Source organism: Echiichthys vipera (assembly GCF_963691815.1).
Source record: "Echiichthys vipera genome assembly, chromosome: X".
NCBI classification, from domain to species: domain Eukaryota; kingdom Metazoa; phylum Chordata; class Actinopteri; order Perciformes; family Trachinidae; genus Echiichthys; species Echiichthys vipera.
This window is the reverse complement of record NC_139825.1, coordinates 1,710,774-1,730,332: the sequence shown is the minus strand read 5'-3', so window position 1 is coordinate 1,730,332 and position 19,559 is coordinate 1,710,774. Positions and strand designations below refer to the sequence as shown.

At 42.3% G+C, this 19,559-nt stretch overlaps 1 protein-coding gene across 1 annotated transcript in view; it reads right to left on the bottom strand.

Moving 5' to 3' along the window:
- mtmr14 (myotubularin related protein 14) overlaps positions 1–14,989 on the bottom strand; it is a 95,061-nt gene extending 80,072 nt beyond the window's left edge. The window contains exons 1-4 of the mRNA XM_083938910.1: positions 14,209–14,989; positions 13,000–13,148; positions 11,269–11,377; positions 1,290–1,365 (exon numbers count right to left, since the gene is read on the bottom strand). Coding sequence (XP_083795036.1) covers positions 1,290–1,365; positions 11,269–11,377; positions 13,000–13,148; positions 14,209–14,343 — 469 coding nt within the window. The 5' untranslated portion in view covers positions 14,344–14,989. The remainder of the gene's footprint in view (positions 1–1,289; positions 1,366–11,268; positions 11,378–12,999; positions 13,149–14,208) is intronic.
- Positions 14,990–19,559: the final 4,570 nt, after the last annotated feature.

Genomic DNA, 19,559 nt, shown 5'->3' with positions numbered 1-19,559 from the left:
TTATGTGCGTCTCTCTCTTAAAGTGAAATTCCGGCGTATAATCATCCCCTTTTTTCGGCAAATTCGGTCATCAAATAAGCCATTGAGACAATTTTTTGTTGTGTATTAACGATTAACAGAGATTTTCCAGAAAGACGCGGATAAGCTTGGGCAGCTAGTTGCACGTATTAAAATGTCTTTTTTTAACCACTAATACTGCTGAAAATAACAGAAAACCTCTGCAGCAGCATGAAACGAGTCCCTACACAGAAAACAAAGCACCAACAACGTAGTTAGTGAACCCAGAGTTTATTAAAAGAGTGTTTTAAAGACTTACCTACTGGCCCCTGTACCAGCTCCCCTCATAGTAAAGTCTATTACAAAAGTCAATCCAAAAGAAAGGAGCCCATTAAGGATTTATTCCAGCAAAACACGTAAACGTTGCGGTTTGTGGCAGTTTGATGAATATTATGCTTCTTCTTCTTCTAATGCATTTTTCCCTGTTTACTGATGTATAATAGACCAAATGATTACTCAATTAATTAAGAAAATAATCAGCAGATTAATTGAAAATGAAAATGAACATTAGTTGCAGTCCAAAACTGAATCTTCCAACTGCACCTGAAATGACACTAATAACCCCCCACTGGACAGATCAACTACAGTAAGCACAATAGGTCAAAGTGAAAGCAGAAACATGTACTGTTAACTATGATGATGTTTTGAAAGAAATTTTTGGTAATCACTTTCCTTTCACTTTCCCTTTTCAGATAACTTTGGATACATGTCTGATGTTGGGACGGCTGTTTCTGCACCATCAAACATGTTTGCTATGATATTGCAGCATTCCCACTATAAGCATTTAACTTTGTGAGTACAGTGATTTTAGAACTGATAGAAATCAAAGTAGTAAGACACTGGTATTGTCCTCCAAAAGAACCTTACAACGGTGTTGGATATTTGACTACTTGAAATTGCAGCCAACATTTTGGAGTTTTACATTTCCAAATACGAGAGAGAGAAGGTACATATGTTTGGTTTATTTAATAATTTGATCATATTTTTATTCTATTGCAGTATGTGCCTTTAGAGACTAATCTTTTTATATTTCTTGTTCCTCTGAGTGAAGCAAACACCCAGTCATTTAGAGGAACAATGGAAAAGTTTGACAGCTGTCTATTAACAGCTCTGAGAGCACATAGGGAAATGCAACCTCCCATGGAAAATAAGTTGGCCACGACTTCCTCTGCTTAGGCTAAAATTAAGTTGTGCATGCATTCATGCGTACATGCGTGCCTCTAGTAGCCTACCTGAGAAGATGTAGTTGTAGCCCGTGCGTCCATACAGCTCCCCCCATCCTGCCAGTGTGGATGACCGGCAAATATGCTGTGGAGGGAAAAAAGAAAGAGGATCAGACTGTTGTCTTACTGATCATAGAAGCATGTTTATTTAATATCTTGTTGTCTTCCCAACATACAGAAAAGAGGTCGTGCCAGCAACAGAAATATGCTAATATAAGTTCTTCAGTCCTGGTTTAAACCTGGGGGATGCAGGATATTTGGTGTTGTTGGGCAAAAAAATCCATAATAATCTATCATTATATTGTACTTGTACACTGTTTTCATGCTTTAGAAAATCTAGCTGTGATGGGAGACTTTGGCCAATCACAGGTCATCAATGCTGATGTTGTTTTAATTTCACATTCTCTGCAGCAGTGAGGTTTAAACGTACAGAAAAGTCAAAATGGTGCATTTGTAATTTTGTAAGCAAGGACGCCCTTGCCATCAGCTCTTAAGGTGTCATGAGTTGCTGCTTAACGCCAAGAAAAGAAGGTATCTCCATAGCAAAGAAAATGGTCATTTGTGTGACACTCTGTACATCGGCATGGTTTCTTTTAGCTATTTTTTAGCTGGATAAAAAACAAACCAGTCTGATGCAGAGGTTTTATTGCAGATTTGGTCAGATGAAAATATTCAAAAAGTGCAATTGAGATCAAGCAGTGCAACTATATGTAAACCATTTCAAAGTGGAAAGAGGGTTGTAGCCAATTCAGTGGTCTGTCCAGTCTGTCCACAGACCAGTGGTACGGACCAGCCGGACGCTCCAGTAGGCAGCTTGGAATGGCTCAAGAAAATGATTGTATATGGAAAACACAAAACATCTGTGGCCACACTGTGGTAAAGTCCAAAACTATTGAGGTGGCTTTACGCACAACTTTGTGTTGATGACTCTTCTGTTCTTCTTGGTCAAGTAATCAAACTTCTTCAGCATCAGACATACAGGACTGGCATTTTGTCTTCTTTCTGGCACAACAGTAAATTCTTCCCTAACAGACAATCAATATTGTACTTTTTTCATGCTCTATTGTAAAGCAGCTGTACAGGACATTTAACATAGAGGGTCTTTCTCTTCCATCCTCTCCCATGTGGTTTAATCCACTTCTTACAGCTGGAGGAGGTACCTTGAACAATAAAATGTGGCAGAGGTATTATAACCGTTCCATTTCAACAACCTGTTCGGCCTCCTTCTTAACATATGCACAATTATCATCTGTTATAGATTAAAAATGTAAAGAAGGAGCGGTACCTGCCTCATGCGCTGAATGGGATCAGCTTTTAAGAAAGGCAACCTTGTTAAGAGGTACAGTGTCAACAACTACTTACAGACTGATTTCCAGGGCAGCCCCAATGCATACTCTCCTGTCCAGCTGGCCTGGGAGGATGACCTCAAAATCCCCTTGACTTGACACTTGATGCTTAATGGAAAACAATCTGGAGGTCAGCATTGAGCTCCTCTAAATGTGTGAGATTTAGAATTATACAATACAAGATCTTAAATAGAGTATATACAGACACCCATATTTATGTTGGCACAACTGTGGGAAAAAAGGTTCACTACTTCACCTGCTATGGTACTGTCCGGTTGTTAAAACCCTTTGGTCAAAAGTAATTTCCCTTATTTCAGGGCTTCTTAAAGTTAAATTTAAAGTCTGTCCCATAACATGCCTGGGACTAAAGCCAGACAATATTGTGGGTGTCATCATTAATCTGCTTTGGACATTGGGTTGTTTACCAAAAGATTAATTCTTCTAAACTGGAAGAATCGTCAACCAGCCTGTTTCACTAGGGACTTGTGGCTGGGGAATATAAGGACTTGCTAACATGGAGCGGGCAGTGTATCTGTTGAAAGACTTTGATAAGGGCCTGGAGGACCAGTGGGACACTGTCAGCAAGTATCTTGTCTGACTCAACTGAGTGTATAGTCGGATTTTCTACCATCAAAACTCACAAATAAAGCCATCTAAACCAAACACTACTCAACTGGACGTGTTGCAGCACATATGTGACACTAAATTAGTGAGCATTACACTAAGATGGCTACTCCCGTAGCCGAGGACATGCTGCGTGCTGCTGCTGGGTGCAGCATCGCTAGCACTGCTATGCCCTGTGAATGCTGACATTTTACCTGCACCTTGCAATTTTATTGTTGACAATTTTAACAGTAAACTCAGGTCAGCTCTAGATTCAGTGGCTACACTTTCCACAAAAACAATATCAACCAAACTGAAATAAAAAAACTGAAAAGAAATTCAGAAAAAGAAAGTTAACAGTTCACTATGACCATAGACGGATTACCGCATAGGCAAAGTCGGCGTGTGCCCAGGGCCCAAGAGCCAATAGGGGCCCTGGGCATTCAGAGGTTTTGTTTTTGGGTTTTTTTTTCGGTACAATTTTTTTTTTAAATATTGGAATGAATGTTGTTTTGAAAATGTACTATGATAATAAAATTATTTGAAAGATTTAGAAATTATAAGATTAAATCAGTAATGTGTGATGACTCAATGACGTACATACGTCAAACATACAGTGCGATTTTAAAATGGAGAAGCGGGAACTCAGTGGATCAGCTAAAAGAAAACAAAGGAAAGAAAAACCAGCCAGAGATGCAGCTTTGGTGCAGAAAATTCCATCCATCTCGACATTTTTTCAGCAGAAAAGTGAGGCAAGATGATGGTACTACAACACGGGCTTGAGGCATTTCAAGTGTCCGAGGTTCGGTTTCGTTTGCAGCTCTTTAGATGGGCACTGCCTCCGTCTCTGTGTCTGTTGCTGCTGCTGTGGTGGGTGCTTCGGCTGCTGCCGCGGCCGCTTTTACCCGGCCTCTCCTGCTGCTGGTGCTCCTTGAATAAGATGCGGGCATTTATCCCAGCCAGGTCGAGGAGGATGTTATAAAAGACCGCTACTGGCCGGCCGTCTTCCGTACCGCCTTTGACAGAGTAGCCTACCCCTTTCGCATCTTGTCCGGGTTGTCCTCGTCGTACTTGGTGTTGTTATAGCACATCACAGTTTCTGGTGTTGCCTTCGCCCCACTAAAGGTGCCCACACCAGCGTGCAAGGTGCTCAGGATGCACACAGTCTTCCTCGGCTTTCCCTGCTACACAGAGTCACATTATTTCAGCACCTAACTGTTCCGCTCACTGTTTCACGGAGGGGAACTCCGGTTATTGTTTGCTCATGGTGCCAACCAGGCAATATAATACAGCTATATAATAATTGACTTACAACTAAATTCCTAAAGAGGAACAGCTGGAGACCGCTAACAAAGTTAGAGGCAAGAGAGACAATGAAAGCAGCAAACCGCATGAAAAATGTAACAATGAAACCGAAGTGAAGTGATGTGCGGTCAGTTTGAACGCTTATGGCCGAAATATGTAAAACATCTCATATTTTCTTTTCCTTTGTGTAATTTATATAAAAACGATTCTCAATTAAAATAGAGACACTTTTAGAAAACTGGTTAGAAGCCTTTATGGTTTGCATTTTGTCATTTACATCACAGACTGATAACTTAATTGTGATAATATTCAAAGTTATTATTATTATTATTGTTTCACAAAAACAAACACACAGCAAGTATAACGGTACTGTGCTCTTTTCTTCGTGTTTTAGTAATATTGTTTTTGTGGAAACAACACAACCGCTCCATTGTGTCAGCAGCTGGATTTTGCATGCATGGTCAGTATTATTAGTGGGTGTCTGTGGTTTATTACGTTTGCTGACATTATTACATTGGCTGGCGTCACAGCGCCTTTGCGTGCATGCGCACTGTTTGCATGTGTTGGCAGGGGGCCTTGGTGAGTTTGTGTCCAGGGCCTTTAGTCATGATAATCCGTCTATGACTATAACATATTCTGGTACAAACTCAAAACCTACAGTAGAGCAGTAAAATAGGCAAGAACTTCACATTTTTCACAACTCAACCAGATAAAAAGAACGACCACAAGTTCCTCTCCACAATTGCTTGTTTGACTAATAGTGATTTTAAGAAATCCTCCATAGTTCCAACAAACCATCTATGTGAGGACTTTGCAGACTGCTTCAGAGGTAAAATCGTTGGTATTAGGTCCACTCTTTTAGAACAAAACAATGTTGCTTTTAACAGATTTCACTTTTATTTCATGAGATATTTTGTCCTGGGTGATGCAGTAACACTCTGTAGAGTTTTCTCACGTTGACCCAACAACCTGTCTTTTAGACCCAATTTTCACTCTCAAAACAATTTTATGCGTTCTTTGAGCTTGAACTTTTTAAACCTTGTGAATTGCTCTCTCCAGATGGGTGTCTTCCCTGTTAAGCGAAAACAATACAAACTTTTACTGCGGCTCAACACCAACTTTATTCGCCATCTTGGCCCGTTCCCAACTAGAACAACACCGTCTTTTAACCCCACATTCGGTCCCTTCACAATAAAGGTTCCTTCACACTAAACGTTATCTTTTCCATACAGGTTGGTATTTGTCTAACTGAATATATTAGAACAGTGCAACAGTACACAGTAAGTTAACAACTCACTCTCCTTAAAAAAAAATTAAAAAAATTAAACCAATGTATTCCTAGTACGCAACTGGAGCCCTACTGCCTTATTTTTAAACACACACATTTTTGTTTAAAACAGATACACCACAACATTGATGACATAAATCAAAACATACCACCTAAAAAAAAATAACTCTGTGTTTGTTTTGATGTTTAATCAAGTTCCCATTGTCCATCATTAAGTGCCTTCATTAGCTGTGGAGGCGAAGCCCCTTTCTTTGTGAGACAGTCCGCATGTTGTTCTCTTGTGCTGTACCAAAGGACCCGCTCAACCTTTTTGGTTTTTGAATAAGTTCTTTGATGCTGATTATCTCAGGACGCAATCTTTTTTCAGTGACTGACTTTGTAGACTGCAGTGCGTCTACCAGTGAATGATTGTCTGTGACACAGGTTATAGTTGTGGGGTGTACAACATACGTCAGTTCAGAAAAGAGTGTAGACAGAAAGAGGGCATTGTCAATCCCATCCGACATTGCCAATGTTTCACCTGCCAGTGTACTGCGAACAACCCTCTTGACTCTCTTTGACAGCCAAGCAAGAGGTGGCTCTCTCCCCCATTAGGAAGATAAGGTGTCCTCCCTGAGTGCCTCCATCTGAGAGATTTCCAAAAGAGGCATCACTGAACACGATCAGCCTTAGGGTATTATCACTACCTAAATGTTGGAAGTTATAACTACCTTCTGGACTTCAATTTACACACTATTCTGTTTGATTCATGAATAGTCTGTACAGTAGCCTTTTTTAGTCCTGACGCCAAGTTGCTAGCATCAAACATTACATCTGGCCTGCTCTGTCTTGCAACCCAAAGAATTTGGCCAATCTTGGATCTGAGCTGATCCTTTTCTTTCTCATTTAGGGGTGAGTCTTGTTCCACAGTTTGTGAATGGTCCATATGTATTGGCTGCAAATGCTGAATGTAGTTGTCCTGGTGTACTTGCACTCCTTTGTTAACATTCCCAAAGTCCACCCCTACATAACAGAAGCTCCCATGCTCTTCACGCCCCACTTGGAATGCAGATTTGAGCTGAGGTATCACTGTTGAGGAGAAATTTTGTGTGCCTCCCTATATGAAGTCGTCCACATGGCAGGCCAGAACTCCAGTAACAGTACAATCCTGATCTAGCAAATAGAAAACAGCTGGATCAACTTGAGACACTTTTCCTCCTGCTGTGAGAACTATTTATTTTACTCTGTTGTACCAGTATAGGCAGGCATCAGCTAGACCATAGACACACTTGTTGAGTTTCCATAACATCCCTTTGCTCTCAGCTTCAGGTGGTGGCCTAATATAAATGTCACGTTATAGCTGCATTCCCTGTAGGAATGCTGACTTTATGTCCATAGAGTTAATGGTCCACTGTCTTTGACAGATCACTGCCACAAGCAACCGAAGAGACTCAGTAGCACATGTTGGAGAATCCTTTTGTAGCTCTGACGCTTCTAACCCCTCAAAACCCTGAGCAACAAGTCGTGCTTTGGGTACTGGCCCAGTGGGTGACTCTTTGAGAGTGCACACCCATCTGGTGGAAATGCACTTCTGTTCCTCATCTCTAACTTCCTCAAACACATTATTATGGTGCCAGTTTTTTATCTCCTGGCATTTTGCTGAGTCAAATGAGGCATCTTTAATTACAAATATGTCCTCACATACATCTGGGGTAGTGGTCTCAGGAACATGGGTTTCAACCTGAAGATCTTCTACTCTCGACATATCGGTTGACTCGGTTGTCCCTGCAACATCACTAGGTTCAATATACTTTAAGTTGTACCAGTGTTTGTATTTACCTGTGGCTTTTCCTGCACACCATACAACTTTAGTGGTGTGTTAAATACCACTGTCTTTGTATTTCACAGTTTGTCCTGCCTTCAGACTGAAATCTGTTGCATGCTCTATGTCACTTGTGAGATTTTATTCTTCATTCTTCCCCCCTGTGGTCATTTCTGCAGGGTCTTTTAGCATGAACCTTTGTTGCACCTGAGGAACAGTGTGCTCTGTGTTCTTTCCATTATTATCATCAATGTCCTGTCCTTGTTCAAAGTCTGTGTCATTGTCTGCATCATCCTCTGTGACATGTTGCTCCATGTTTGCTGCATTCACTTTTCTCAGTCTGAGATGATATACCCAGATGCAGGTTCCTCCATGTCTGACAAAGACCACAGCACCATCCCGACCGATGACGACTCCTGGCCCTTTCCACTCATGGCAGTCCACGCGCTTATAGTACACTTTGTCTCCAGCTTCATGTTTTTCATCTGTATTACGTGTTTGTTTCCTCAGCGCTCTACATATTCTTTCTGAACACTCTGCTTCTGTGAAAGCTTTTCTTGATGCATGTAAAGCAGAGATGTGTTTTGCTACCCAATCACTTTTTGTTGTGCCCTCTAAAGCTGGGGGTTTATCAGTGAGCACAGAGGGCAGGTTGGGATTTTGTCCAAAAACCAACTGATGAGGACTGTAGCCATGAACATTTTGCATGGTATTCTTTGCCATGAGGGCCCAGTCCATAGCAGTGCTCCAGTAACAACCATTACTTTCCTTTACTTTCATTATGGCCTCAGTAAGCGTTTGATTGTGTCGCTCCAGAAGTCCATTACTCCATGGGCTGTAGGCAGCTGTTGTCTTAACCTCTATGTTCAAGTTCTCCGCCATATCCCTCACTTCATCATTGTTAAACTCTCCTCCGTTATCGCTGAATAGCTTCTGAGGTGGGCCATGCACACTTATCCAGTCATGGACAAAGTGTTTCACTATTTCTGAAGACTTCTTTGTGGTCAAAATGCTGCCTGCACTAAATGATGTGGAGATACCACACACCTGGTATAAGTTCATTCAGATTTACAGCCACCTTCTCATTGTACTGAGATGCCAGTGGTAGACCGACAGCAGGCTTAGGTGCAGTCTTAGTGTATCTTTGACATACATCACATTCACTTACAATTTTTTGCAGGATGATGTGGCAGTGTGTATCGTTGTTTCCTGAGCTCTTTAGCAGCCGCTGTAACCTGTCAGCAGAAGCATGACCAAACTGTTTGTGCAGTTTCAGCAAGGTTTTTTGTTTTGTCGCTGAACTCATTTGCTCTGTGACTGTGGGGATTTCATCCTCACAGCTCCTTTTTTCATACTCTTCCTTTTTGTTTGGATGAAGTTTCATTTTCTGCAGTTGTCAACACATGTTCATCACACTGAATACTATTGCTTTTGTTGTTCATAAGGTTTACACAGTAATGACCAGAGCTTGTAAAGTCAGGTTTGTTAAGTAATTTTCTTAAAAGTCCTTACTTAAAAGTAATGGAATGTCAGCTCGGACAACATCAGTTTCAATGTACTATTCCAGTCTCTCCCATTTTTGCAGGAATTTTTAACTTTTTTGTGGAATGTATCACTTTTCCATCTCCAAATCTGAAGGGTCTTTGACTGTGTGTCTGTTTTCTTTATCTCATTTAACTCTCTCTCACTTAGCTTAGTGATGTAGCTATTCAGCCATTGTTGACCACACACTATCCGTGTCCATGCAGTGTCAATAATAGCTGAACCAAAACACTCTGTCACAAAGATTTCTGCTGCAGAGGGTAACTCTTTGGTGTACAGAGGGATATTGCACTCCTAAACTTGACCATTTACACGGTCCTCGGTTAACTTGACTTGATTTGCTCACTTTTATGTGAACAGTCCTTGGCCCAGTGAAATGTGGACTGACACACAGCACACTTTGATCTCTTGCCATACCTGTCCAGTGGGTTTGTGCCAGGCAACGGCGCTCTCTGTTGATCCTTTTGTGGCCATGACTTGCCTCTCTCTCATCTCTGCTCCGCAATATATACCGTTTCTTGGTTAATTCCCATGCTGGATGCACCAGCCGGATTCCCTCAAAATATCCTCTTCAGTGCCGACTTCATTGATGCAAAAGTAAGATCGGTGCATGCTGTAAGGGCTAACTGTCGGTCTTTTGTGTCCAAACATGCAGTATCCAACTTGCGCATCCGAAAGTAGCATTGTTCAAAGTCTACGATGTAGTCCGCCATAGACGTACTGCCGTCTCTCTTAACCCGGCCGAAGCTTGAATAAGCGTCATATGTTCGGTCTTTTTCTTCTTTGTCAAGTTTGTCTAACAAATTCTTCATACCGGTATCTTTATTAAAGTAATTTGCCGGTATCTCCATTCCCATTTCCGTTGCTCTCCCGGACAACGCCAAAACAACTGCAAGCGCTTGCTTGTCTTTGTCAAGCTCCATGACTCTGGTCCAAATAGCAACTTCATTCTTCCAGCTTTCATATGGCTTTCCCTTGTCAAAGCCTGGAGGTACTTTGTAGTTACTAACCATTCTCTGCTACCAATGTTAAACGAAAAGAATACAAACTTTTACTGCGGCTCAACACCAACTTTATTCACCATCTTGGCCTGTTCCCAACTAGAACAACAACCGTCTTTTAACCCCACATCCGGTCCCTTCAAAATAAAGGTTCCTTCACAATAAACGTTATCTTTTCCATACAGGTCGGTATTTGTCTATATGAATATATTAGAACAGTGCAACAGTACACAGTAAGTTAACATTCCCCACTGCCTTTAAAAAGGCAGTGGGGAAGCCCCTTCTGAAGGAGAGCAATTTGGATCCTGACAATTTCGCCAAGTACCGACCTGTATCCAACTTACCCTTTTTAAGTAAAGTTTTAGAAAAGCTGTTTTTATCCAATTAAGTAATTTTTTTAACAGCAACACGATTTTAGTGTGTCAATCTGGTTTTAGGATGAACCACAGTACCGACACAGCCCTCGTGAAGATTGTTTATGATCTCAGGTGTAACATGGACTCTCAGAGACTGTCAGTCCTGGTGCTACTGGATCTAAGCGCTGCTTTTGACACAGTAGACCACGACTCAGACACCTGGTGGGCCTCTCTGGTACTGTTCTTAACTGGTTTCATTCTTGCCTGACAGATCATCACTTTCTTCTAAGCATGGATACATGTTCCCAAGGAACGCATGAACTTAAGTGTGGGGTGCCCCAGGGGTCGATCTTAGGTCCAATACTTTTTAATTTATACATGTTTATTTTATTTTAATGTAAAGCATTTTGGGCTGCTTTATATGTATGAAAGGTGCTATATAAATAAAGCTAATTTGATTTGATTTTAATGTAAATTTACCTTCTTTGAGTGACCTGTATGTGAGCTATTGAGTGTTGGCATCCCCCCCCCCCCCCCATGGTGTAGTATTATATATTCTGTATTGTTTTATTTTCCAGATTCACTGCTGTTTATCTGTTCTTAATAGTTAAAAAAAAATGTGTGTATTTGTTTGTTGTTTTCTTGGTTTTCAGGTGGTTTGATTGTCTGTTGTCTCTTATGTTGGAAAATGTACAATACAAATCTAAATCTAAAAAAGCAGAGCAGCTGAGCAGTACCAAGAGTACCTTGCCATTGTAGAGGATGACAGGACAGACGAACCTCCCTCTGCAGCGAGCCAGCTTACTCCGGTTCACCAGGTCCTGCAACTTACTGATCTGCACTGCGCTCTCAAACCTGCACAAACAAACCATCACCAGTTATACATGAGTCAACCATTTCCATGGAATTTAGCACCTCATATAGATAATAGAATTATGAAGCACTGCTGACATCTCCAAATAATCAGACGTGCTTATCTGACGAGTCGGTTACAGTTATTTCATTACATTAACCGATATATCTTAACTGCCTGCCTGCTGCTACTTTGGCTGTGAAAACTCAAACACACAATGAACATCTGAATTAAGTGCATCTAGCTTCAACCGCTTGTCCCTAATGGGGTCGTGATCGTCTGGAGCCGATCCCAGCTGACATCAGGCCTGAGGGGTACACCCTCACGCCAGTCTATCGCAGGGCACATAGAGACAAACACATTCACAATTAACCTAACACTTGCATGTCTTCGGACTGTGGGAGGAGAAAACACGGAGAAAACCCACACAGACACTGGGAGAAGATGTAAACTCCACACAGGAGGGCCCCAGCCCGGATTCGAACCGCAACTAAGGCCAAAGAGATGACCCTCTCAGCCATCAAAGAGACGTTGGGCGTTCACAGTCTGTGATTTCAAAAATATTTAAACTTTACAAGGACACAGATTCATTTAAGTCCCTCAAAAAGGCCGGTCGTCCACGTAAAACAAGTGCATGAGAGGACAGGATTATGAGAAGACTCAACGGGGAATCGGTTCAACACTGCAGCTGGAGTTGGTCTCCAGTTCAGTGCTGAACAGGACAAGGATCTGTCTCTGCACAGTGTCTCACAGTTTAAGACTTTTTGGACTGAAAGCCCACTCTGCAGTGACCAAACCTCTCATCAGCAGAAAGAATAAAAAGACTAGACTTGTCTTTGCTGAGGAGCATGTTGTGTGGACAGAGGAGAACTGGTCCAACGTGACTTCAGTGATGAGAGGACGTTCAGTTTATTTGGGTCTGATGGGAAACATTATGTTCGGGGTAGGACTGAGGAAAGACTGAACCCAAAGTGTGTAAAGAAGTCAGTTCAATTTGGAGGAGGAAGTGTCCTTGTTTGGGGGATGTTTTCTGCAGCAGGAGTTGGGCCTCTTGTACAGCTACATGGCAGGGTGATTGCAAATGTTTATGTGAACCTCCTTCAGCAACATGCAATACCTTCACTGCAATTGTCTCCCAATGAGCTGCAATTTTCATGAGGACAATGTCCCCTGTCACACTGTAAAACAGGTTCAGCAGTTCACTGAAGCTAAGAATATTGAAACAACGAAATGGCCAAGGTCCAGATCTCTCCACACACACACACACACACACACACACACACACACACACACACACACACACACACACACACACACACACACACACACACACACACACACACACACACACACACACACACACACACACACACACACACACACACACACACACACACACACACACACACACACACACACACACACACACACACACACACACACACACACACACACACACACACACACACACACGAGACGGAGGCTGACCTTTGCTCCTTGCACCAAAGTAGGGTGTACATGATTGCAGGAGTGACGCTTACAATCAAGATGGTTATTGGTAACTGAATGGGCTGAACTTTGTATCGGAGAATGCTGATGTTTAGACTAAGTGGTGGACAGGTACCTGTCTCTCTCGACATCCGTGCTTTCATACTCCAGGAAAACGATCTGCCGGGGGTAATGGCCACACACTTCTCCATTGGCGTTGTGGATGATACTGTACTTGTAATCTCTAGCAAATAACTCCAGACAACGCTTCTCTATCACCTCCACCTGAGGAGAAACAAACAAAAAAGTTTTGCTAGTGGTTTAGATGGAACCTTTTTTTCCTCTGGAAATTGACAGAACTTGGAAATCTGAATCAGATTTAATGTCAAGAGATTTGTCTATGTGCTTGGTGCATACAATAAAAATACTACTGTAACACACAGATGATAAACCTAAATGGGAAACTAAACTGGGTACAGCCACAGAGTCCGGTGTGTAAGCTTGTCGTTTTAAATGTGCCTTTTAAAAGTCTAGTCTCTTCTTTTTGATGCTTTTAATGTTAAATTATTCCTGCACTTTAAGGGATTGTACTGTAAATTCCGTTGTACTGGTACAATGACAATAAAGACAATTCACATTCATTCATTCAGATCCATCTCTATAATTTGCATTATTATGTCACAAAAGACACTGGAATTTAAATCTAGGAATTTAAATGGAGGGTAAATCCACAAATATGAATTACATCAGGTTTGGACTTGATTAATCGATTAGTTATCGGGTCTATCAGTCATTCCCAAAGCCCAAGATTACGTCCTCAGAGAATTTTGACTTTTTTTGACATAGTGACTCAAACCAAGTAACTGATTATCAAAATAGTTGTCTGTCGATTGCAGACCTACATCAGGTAGTGTTTATGGATCTAATAAGCCCTTCTAAGTACAAGCAGTATTATAGTGAAAGCAGGTGGTGTCAAACTCCCACATCATTAAAGCAAGTGGCTCAGTCGATATGTTTACCATGCTGTGTGGAAGGATTAGTCCTCATGTGAGGCATTCAGGATCAGAAGAGTCTGAAATTTGCCTTATACAAGCCTGACAGAAAACAGTTTTACTTTATTTAGCGGTCAATTCTTGAATCATTTATTGAATTATTGTTGACTGAGCAATAGAATGCAAATGCAATTTAATGTAGAGGACTGGTCTGAATATTTAAAAAACTATATTCAATTGGTCACAAATTAAAAACATTTAAGAATGCTGCTTTTCGACAAAATCTCATCCATTTCGCGAATGAATCTAGCCCTGATCTGAGGTAGAAAACGATGTGTATACATAAGTCTTACCCGAGGAGTGACTTCCTTTGCTCTGTACTGCATTTTGGAAAACAAATCTATCAAATCCGCTATTTCCTCGCTCTTTCTGACCGACAGCCCGGAGGCCGTAAAGCCGCCGGCCGAGGAGGGGGAGGCGGCCATCATAGCGCCTCGACCCACGGTGGTGGTTTCCAGCCGAACTCGACCTCCTTCAAACACCGCAGAGCCTTGTCCTTTGGAACTGGAAGACCGACCAAGCCATCCCCTCCCAGTCAGCTTCTTCCTGACTGCCTGTTTGAGGGGGCCGGAGCCGGGGAGTCTTCCTGAATTCAGGGCACCGGCGAGCTGCTCCTCTGTCTAGACACAAGCCGAGCCAGGCAGCCCGCACACCCAGCTACTCACAGCACGGCGGCTGCTGCTGCTAGTTCTGGAATTAGCACGACTAGCTAATAGGCTAACTCAGCTTCCCAGACGTAGGTTGGTGGTTTCCACTAACTTAAAACTCCACTACACTCATTTGAAACAATGTAAAACCTTTGTAGTCCTCCACATCACCATGTTTTGTTCGGGTGTTTGACATTGTTTGAAGGGATGCGCGACTCTCCGCGAGTTAGGAAATCGCTAGGATCGCTCCCGGCCTGCTCAAGTTTCCTCAATGTCACGTCTTCATGTCTCCTTAGTAACCACAACCATGACGGTAAACGGATTAAAGGTATAAAATAGTCTTCCCCGTGGCTGCAGGGTCAATGCTGCATATGTTGTTGAGGATGAAGCCCAACAGTGAGAGTGATGTTGCAATCATCAGTGTTTACAGTCTGAGGGTACAACAGGCGGTAAACAGGAAGCTGACCTGACCACGTGACACAGCCATCTCCCCTTTCAATGACGTGGTGTTGACAAGCCCCCATGACAAGCAACCACCACAGCGACTTCCTGATTGATCCAATCAGGAAGTGCCAAAAACTGCAGTTCTCACAGTGTCCAGTAGGAGTAGTTTGAACAATAGAGCATTTTCTTATTGACCCCCGTGATAAACAGGCTGTTTTCACAGCAAAATTAAACTTATTAAGGACTTGTTTACAAAAAACATTCTAGATGATCTATATGTTTAAGTCATATCTCCATGATAACACTGAGGAGGGTAAATATGTTGGTACCAGGCTAGTTTTTATTTTATTGTAGGTTCAAGTTTATGAATAATTAGAGGCGTGGTCTCTTGAGTGACAGCTAGCCTCTGGCCCTCACTTCTCCTCGGAGGTTAGTTGTCAGGATGAGCATCATTAGCATGCTAACTCCGTCATCTGGACCTGGACTGCGGTCATTCGTGTGGCGGTGTTTCCATCAGTGACAAGATGGTACCAACAGACCCAGACAGCAATTATATCTGGGCCAGATCCATCCTCAAAGCAGCAGAATCACGCAAAAGTCGCACTCCCAATGCAGATCTGCACATAGACTGTATAAGGAATGGACAGAGATACGGTGACGTCACTCATAGATTTGCGAACCTTCGTAAAGAAGCCGACAGGGCGCTGCCATCTTCTTTTTTCTATGTCCACGGGCGCTGCCATCTTTAAGTTTTGCAACCGTGGACAGGAAAGGGAGGCGCTTGGGGGTACGAGGGTGCATCGATTGGATCCTGGGTTGGACCTCACAAGGGGTCCATGTGCCCGCCCACTTCTATCAACCTGACCTGTCTGAGCCGCTGCTGCTGCTAACAACATTAGCTTGGATAATCGGAGGAAAGCTGTACAGCTAACTCAACCTTCATTACTGTAGTAGAACTACGTTTAGTAAACATGAAAAATAACCTCTAACCTTGTATTGTTATTGTAGCTGAAGGTAAGCTGTCACAGTCGTTACTTGACGGTAGATAACGTGAATAATGGAACGATAATGGCATGATATTACATTATGATAATATTACCTATGGTTTGATAGTGACGTGCTGTTTGTTCAAGACTCAGGATATGAGCAGATGGAGCTGAGCTAATTTAACTAGTTTACACCACAGAATACTGTCTGAAGTACAGCTCAGCATTATGTCTGAGCTGTTTTTTTAGTCCTTTCAACTGCATTATTAATAATGCTAATGACATTAAAAAATATTTAACTGATAAGCCATTTACATTGATCTTTTCTGTTTCAGGAATAAAAACAGCTTGTGACAGTCACCATGGCATTTAAACCCGCTCTATGTGAGTAATAAGTTACTTTTCTATTGCTATTTAATGTAAAACAGTACAGTAGACATTTTATTTTTATAACTAAGGCTTTTCCTCTACAGCCTACAATATGATCAATTTTTCACCATTACAATGTTTTCTTTCCATCCAGCCAGTGTATGGATTATAGGAGACTATGTCCGGTGACGGGCTGACAGAGCTACAGAGAACAGAGGAACAGCATTGGCATTGAAGGAGCTGACATGCTGCATTTTGTATTTACTTTATGTATTTTTACATAGATACACTTGGATGTAAATTTTGCACTGAATTAATTATTATTTATTACATTCTTCTGTACACATTTAAGTATTATCTTTACAGGGTTAACATGGATAATATAATTGTTGCAATTAATTCAGATTTTAATGTGCAATAAAAGTTCTTATGAAGCTATTGCCAAAAGTTTGTTGTTGTTTTTTATGGTGCATATCTGGTATGAATTTTAACATTAGCAACATGTACGGTATTGTAATCAGACAAGAACACATTGATAGGGGTTTTTTCCACAACTTGTAATCAGTTACAATGCTCTTTATACAGTATGTTAGCTGTTATCAACATTATAGAAAAGTGTGTGATTAACCAAGCAAGAGTATTCTGTAGTTCATGTTAATACACTCAGTACTGTAAAATGACAGCAGGAAAACAGAAAAACAGGATCATTATGTATTACATTTTTCAAATTCCATAATTGTAGATATGAATAAAAGTATTCTGCACATTAAGGACAGAGAATAATAAATAAATTGCAAACACTGCAGTGGGTGATACAAAGTTCACAACATTAACAGAGCCTAGTGACCATCAGTGATTTGGTGACGATCCTCCTTCACAATAAAACTGTTTTCTTTTGTGAAGCATAAAGTGAATACAACTTGCATTTCATTGTGCCACCCTGTGTTGTAGAATGACAGATGTAATTATTCATGGCGACCCTTTCAGGACCAGAGACGGACTACAGGCGTATAGAGGCACTTGGTAGCAAATCTATGGCCCAGTCGTATGGTCGCTGCGGAGGAAGAGACAGAGCCTTCGTCTTGCTGAAAACCTACCGGAGGCGGAGATAACAGGATGGGGCAGAGTTCAGGTCCGGGAATTCTGAGTCTGTGGCAGGATTGGCAGAAAAAAAGGTTAATCTCTTTGACATTTTCCCCCTCGTTAGTATAAAACACAGTTATTGGTACATTCCTTTCCCCATTCTCTGATCTTTCCCGTTTTCCAGTCAACATGAGGATTATGTTGACACAGCCATGGATGTCCCAGGACCAGAGAATGAGAGGATGAGGAGACTAGTTACGGACAAATATGTTCCTGGTGACAGTCTATGTTCATTTGGACTGGTTCACCGATGTATGTGATAGTGAAGAGGTCCTTACCATTCAGTGCTCTGCCTTTAATGGGCCTAGCTAGCTTTTCAGACTTAGCTTCCTAGCTAAGCCCCAGTCCATCAGACTCTAGTTTGCCCCAGAGTCGATAAGCGCCTCTAGATCTGTGGCCGTGTGGTGAATTACTGTGATCTTGGTGAGGGTGCGAGGCCTCTGGCTGCTGGGATCCCTTGGCCGGACACGAAGAGACACTATGGCTTCCCTCTCCACAGTAAAAACATCTCCCCTCCATCAGCCGCTTTCGACGCTCCTCTGGGGTCAGTCGGGCTCTTCCCAGCTGCAGGGGCTCCTCCTCACAATCAGTGTGAAGATGAGGTAGCGGCTCCCGTAAAGAATGCTGGGTGGTCGACCAGCTAGGTGCAGAAGGACGGGTGGCTCTCCCTGCAGCAGCCGACCCGCCTTGCTGTCACCTGAGCTGGGCAAGCCGGTTGTCTGTCCTGGTGGTGAGAGCGTTGATGGCCTCTAGTTCGTCGGGTAGGTCCAGGGGAACAAGGAGGTCCTGAATGGAAGCAGCGAGCCCCTTCAGAAACACGTCATAAAGCGCCATGTGATCCCATCCGCTCTCCGCTGCTAGGGTGCGAAAGCGGATGGCGTAGCTGCATATGGAGCCGCTGCCCTGCTTTAAATTGGTCAGTTCTTGTGCCTTTTCCCTGCTGGAGGACACCAGGTCAAAAGTCTTAGTTAGGGAGCTTGAAAGTCTGTGAAAGAATTGCAGAGTGGCGAGCCCCGCCCCCACTCAGAGGAAGCCCATGCCTTAGCTCTATCCGCAAGGTAAGAAATCATGAATGCAATCTTGGACCAGTCAGTGGGGAATTCATGAGACATCAGCTTATAGTGAATAGAACAGTCAATTAAGTATGCCTTGCACCAACCGGGGGCTCCAGTGTAGTCGGAGGTGCCAACTTGCAACCGGCTCCAGGAGGGGTTGAAGTCGGGGCGGGAGCGACGGTTGTAGTGGGGGGCTGGACCGCCGAAATCGGTCGAGCATTATGCCCTAGTGTTCTTGCAGCTGGGAAGAGAGGTGGCCAAAGTTAGCTGCAAACGTCGTCTGAAACTCCTCCTGTCTGGCAAGTCAGTCGTTCTGCCTCTGCTGAGTCCATACTGGCCAGAGTATACTGTTAGGCCTGGGCAAAGGAGGACTCAAAGGCAGTCAGGATACGATAAATGTAGGCTTTAATTCCTTGACAAGGGATGCTGCTCAATAATAGTAGCCAACTTTCTTTTTACTAATGACATGCCTCACTTCCTCATAAGTTTCCATTAGTTCTTGCTGTTTAGACACAGAGAAGAACGCTGCACGCATCTTTTCCGTGTCTGCATCAGTGAATCTGTGCTCGATCTTGCGGTCCTCCTTTGGAATCCGCTTTACAGATGTAGCAAAAAGACAAACAACATCAAATCAATGAATTATTATACCCTATAAAATAAAGACCTCAAACGTTACCAGATGTTATGCATCTGCAATGAATATGAGGATTGTTTATGACAGTTGCATATCACAAAATGATGTGCAAATAAACTGTATAAACTAACAACTTCTGGAATAAGCATCTGCTATTGAACTGAACTTGTTTATGTTTATTTAAGATGTGAAAATTTATATACTTTGATTTTAACTAACAACAGTGCATACTCAGAGAAATAGCAAAACTATGCAAGAGTTACCGACAACAAGCAGCTATTAGCACAGAAATGATGAAGCTAATATCAGGTTAATATTCGCGCTAGCTTTTTGAAGAACGTGCATCCATGCTAACTTTGATATTAG